Source organism: Scylla paramamosain, chromosome 2 (assembly GCF_035594125.1).
Source record: "Scylla paramamosain isolate STU-SP2022 chromosome 2, ASM3559412v1, whole genome shotgun sequence".
NCBI classification, from domain to species: Eukaryota; Metazoa; Arthropoda; class Malacostraca; order Decapoda; family Portunidae; genus Scylla; species Scylla paramamosain.
This window is the reverse complement of record NC_087152.1, coordinates 10,657,964-10,662,500: the sequence shown is the minus strand read 5'-3', so window position 1 is coordinate 10,662,500 and position 4,537 is coordinate 10,657,964. Positions and strand designations below refer to the sequence as shown.

The 4,537-nt window shown below is 48.8% G+C and overlaps 1 protein-coding gene across 1 annotated transcript in view; it reads right to left on the bottom strand.

Annotated features, from left to right (window-relative positions):
- Window positions 1-3,778, bottom strand: part of LOC135109815 (nephrin-like) — a 113,459-nt gene extending 109,681 nt beyond the window's left edge. The window contains exon 1 of the mRNA XM_064021536.1: window positions 2,736-3,778. Coding sequence (XP_063877606.1) covers window positions 2,736-2,805 — 70 coding nt within the window. The 5' untranslated portion in view covers window positions 2,806-3,778. The remainder of the gene's footprint in view (window positions 1-2,735) is intronic.
- Window positions 3,779-4,537: the final 759 nt, after the last annotated feature.

The window sequence follows — 4,537 nt, the reverse complement described above, 5'->3', positions numbered from 1 at the left end:
TGGTAGTGAAACACTCAGCGTGGCGAGCAGGTGAGGGCCTTAATGGGATAATCCTGTTGCTAGTAGGTCTTGAAACTTTTATCTCATGTTTCATTTTTCTTTACTCTCTTCAGTCTGTGTGTGTGTGTGTGTGTGTGTGTCTGTGTGTGTGGGCGAGTGGGTGGACGCGCTTTAGCCTTCCCGTCTCTGTCTTTCTGTCTTTTCTTTTCTATTTTAATCCTGAGTCATATAAACCTTGAGAGTGCATCTCCAAGAGAGTTGCTATCTTTTAATCAATCACCCAGTCTCTCTCTCTCTCTCTCTCTCTCTCTCTCTCTCTCTCTCTCTCTCTCTCTCTCTCTCTCTCTCTCTCTCTCTCTCTCTCTCTCTCTCTCTCTCTCTCTCTCTCTCTCTCTCTCTCTCTCTCTCTCTCTCTCTCTCTCTCTCCCTCCGCCTTATTCAAACGCCTTAGAAACATTGCACCAATACCACCCCGATATGTGTCTATGTACGGTATTGCTTTCTCCTCTTTTCTTTCTCTTAATTGGGGAAGAGAAAGTAGCTCAGAGTGTTGTCGATGTCTCTCAGCTCGTAAAACTGCTAAGCTCGAGGAAAAAGAGAAAGAAATGCGAGACCAAGAAAATGGAGAGAGAGAGAGAGAGAGAGAGAGAGAGAGAGAGAGAGAGAGAGAGAGAGAGAGAGAGAGAGAGAGAGAGAGAGAGAGAGAGAGAGAGAGAGACTGAGACTTTATGGGAGGACAAGAGAGGCGGAGAAGAACGGGAAGGAGGAGGAGGAGGAGGAGATACGTAGCTGGTCCAAAGATAACGAGGACAGCAAGGAGGAGGGCGAGGAGGAAAGAAAACCAGTTAAGAGGAGAGTGAACCTGAGGAGAGAACGGGAGATGAGGCTCCTGAGATAATGCTGGGCGTGGCAAGGAGCAAAGGGATAGAGGGAAATGCAGAAATGGCTTGCCGGAGAGGGAAAAGGAGGAGGTGGTGGAAGCTATACTCTGAGGAAAAGGAATCTGGGAATGCACGCTGGGAAAGAAAGGACGGCTTGTTTTGCTTGACAAGGGAGTCTACGGCCTTCCTGCTGCGGGATGGAAGGCTGGGAATACTTTACTTTGTTTGGAGGAAGGGAGAGGGGTTTAATGGGCAGGGGTGATGAGGGAGGAGCTGGGAGTGTGTCTTGCTTGCTCGCCTGACGCAGGAGAGGAGGGAGTGCAGGAGTGGAGGAGTGTAGGAGTGGAGGGGTGCGTGGGGCTCAGGGCTCGAGACTCTACTGCTGCTGGTGTTCACTGAGGTAAATGTTGTACTTACTTGCATGTGCATTAACTTCACACAAATTGTGGAGTTGCTGCGAAAAAAAGAGATGTGAGAGAGAGAGAGAGAGAGAGAGAGAGAGAGAGAGAGAGAGAGAGAGAGAGAGAGAGAGAGAGAGAGAGAGAGAGAGAGAGAGAGAGAGAGAGTAAATAGATGAAAGTGGTGTAGCAGCGCGGAGGTGAGGGAGATAAAAGTTGTGGCCCAGAAAGCGGCATAGAATGTGACGCAGGGAACTCTGCCGCCACTGCCCTTTTTACATATTTTCCTATTATATATTTCACGGCTCTTCCCGGAGGCCACTTCGGCCTGGGCGCCGCTCCTCCACTGGCCCAAATAATGCACAACACCACAGGTACAAATTCAGCCTTTATTTCTGGCATTAGATATACACGAGTACTTTTATTGTGGACTGCATGAACCGCGTTTACATTTTAAGTTTATTTGTATACATCCATTTTATCAGCTTTTAGCAATGAAACAATTCCCTCACTGTCCACCCTTCCATCCATCTGTATATTCCTGTCTCAGCTTAACGGGAGGAGAGCAGTTCCCGCCCCACCTGCGAGGCTGCAGCCATAAATGCAGGCTCGCCCTCAGGGCCCGCAGCGTGTCAGGGCGCCAGCAGCACGAGCTCTGAGTTCGCAGGGAAACGTGAGGAAACAGTAAAGTTGAAAGTTTGAGTTTAATAATTTAAGTACCAAAGGAAAAGAAAAGTTAATCTCGGGGTGGCTGCGTCCAAACAAGTGAGGCATGAGGAGGCTGCCGCGGCTCGCCCCTCCCGAATGTTGTTGTCAGCTGGTTATCGCCGGAGCCAGCTGCCGCCGAGGAGCGACACACAATACACATTCTGCATTTCATTATCATCCATTATGCATTTTTAATTGATCAATTACGTGGACAAAGGAGTATTAGGCTATTCCTGCAAAATAGTAAGAAAATTTATGTTTCAAAAATTAATATACACAAACGGAGCTTCATTAAGGTGATTGTTGATTGCGACGTAAATTTAGTAGTTATAGCACGATACGTTCACACCTGAATAGCGACTGCCTGCAAACTCTCCTGAAAGAAATTAATGTTATGTTATGATGAGATACTTTATTCAGTTCATTTCTCGCCCTCACTGGCATTCTCCTGAGTGCCTCGTGTTTGCTTCACATGTGGAGAGCGTATTTCCTTCTCACCTTACCAACAACAACAAAAACAACAACAACAACAACAACAACTTTAAGGAAATATTACTCCATAGCAGTAGCGAGTAGAAGTAGTAGTAGTAGTTGTAGGCGGTGGTAGTGGTGGTAGAGGAGAAAGTAGCAGCAGTAGCAGCAGCAGCAGCAGCAACAATAGCAGTAGCAGTAATAATTCAATGACAACACCGCGCTCAACAAACATAACAAAGCAAAGAGCGATGACCTTCGCCCTCACAGCACTCACTTCTCTTAATGCCCAGACAGGTGGCCGAGCCCGCCAGCATCGCCGCCACCACCATCAGCAGGCGCCTCATGACGACCCGCCGCGCCGCCTCGCTGAGCTGGTGACGCTGATCGACGAGGGAATGGGCGGATAATTTAGGTCGCTCAGGAAATCACGGGTAATCCCAGAACTTCAAAGCGTCACAATGACGTTTGGACCATTAGGGCAATCTGGGCGCTTTTCCAGATGGCTGTAATTTTCAGGTGACCATCGAGACACTGACCAACTTTGAGACCGGTACAGACACGAGGGCTGGACGCGGCACTCCTCCGATGTCCTGTGGATGCTGTGCCCTCCTGTGACGGCTGCCGCACTCCAGGATACGTATCAACCGCACCTAGGAATGCAGACGGCGAGGATCTGAGCAATGCGTGGACTGCTGCTCACTTCCTCACCCTCATATCACAATAACTGCTTCCGAGCGAGCGAGTAAGTGGGGGAGCGAACTGTTGGCACGTGCCGCTGAAATCTGGTAATGCGAGTATGGTATTTTTTTCTAATCTGTGGACTGTTGCTTGTACTCGTATTTCATCATAGTTACATCAACATTCACCAGTTGTGCTATTCACTTGACGTCACAGTACTTTTCATCGGGTTTGTCTGATGAAGTGGTGCCTTTTTATCTAGTCAACTAAAAGTAACCCCGACGCTGCTTTGCGTGAGTTGGTCTCTGACAGCAAGACGGCTCTACGGAACGCACGCAACGTGAAACACTACACGGCGCGGGGCACACTGAGCGCCTGGAGCACTGCCTCCCTCTCTCCTGAGTCTCCACGCTGCTGCCAGCCGCCACTAGACCAGTTATTTCTTACTCCAGAACCCATACAGATGTGTTCCTAACCTGAGCTTTTTCCCCCTTCAACGCTAAATGAGAAGGTCATCCATCAGACCTGGACACGTTCCGAGGTTGAAAGCAACAGCAAAGATTCCATTGGCAGCCTGTGCACGTGCAGTTTATTAACTCGACTTGTAGAAAATAAAGAAATATTGAAAATGAGCTCTCGATCAGACTAAGTGAACGAATTTGCAATGAAGCCAGGCGAGCTGGTTGACCCACGCCCTCACACCCACCTGTCCGTCGAGAGTGTGGTAGGTGAGAATAGGTCAAGAGAGGGAGGGCGTGAGGTGACTCTCAAATGGTGTCTTAGTGCAGGAACAAGCTGAGTCCCCGTGGCGTGACGAGGACTCGCCTCGCAATGGTACCAGTAGCCATAACACTTTCCTCGTCGGGGAATAATGGTCGGAGTTTCTGAATGGATCAATTTGCATTTTCAACGCACCATCGATCTTTGCTTCTAATGGCCGAGTGGTCGGCGGAAGGCTTTTTGCCGGCACTAGCTTTCTCATGAACCTCTCAAGTCTCTCATCTAAAAGTCATGGAGTCGCGAGAGAGAGGCAGCTGTGTGCGTCGTCAGCATCGTGGAGGTTAATAGTGAAAGAGAGAGAGAGAGAGAGAGAGAGAGAGAGAGAGAGAGAGAGAGAGAGAGAGAGAGAGAGAGAGAGAGAGAGAGAGAGAGAGAGAGAAAAAAATTTTCAAGGCTCATGGTAAACTATAAGCATAAACCGATGCAAAGCAGTACCATAAGAATCCACCATTAAAAGAGAGTGTTTAGACAAAATCAATAAATAAAAAACTGCATGTGCGCCCGACAAGGCTTCGCTGCCACATCCCCGACGCTCACTACCATAGTTTGGCACTCAAGCTCGGCACTGCACATTTCCACCTCTATTACCGTGCCTCATAGCCTCATGCACCCATACAC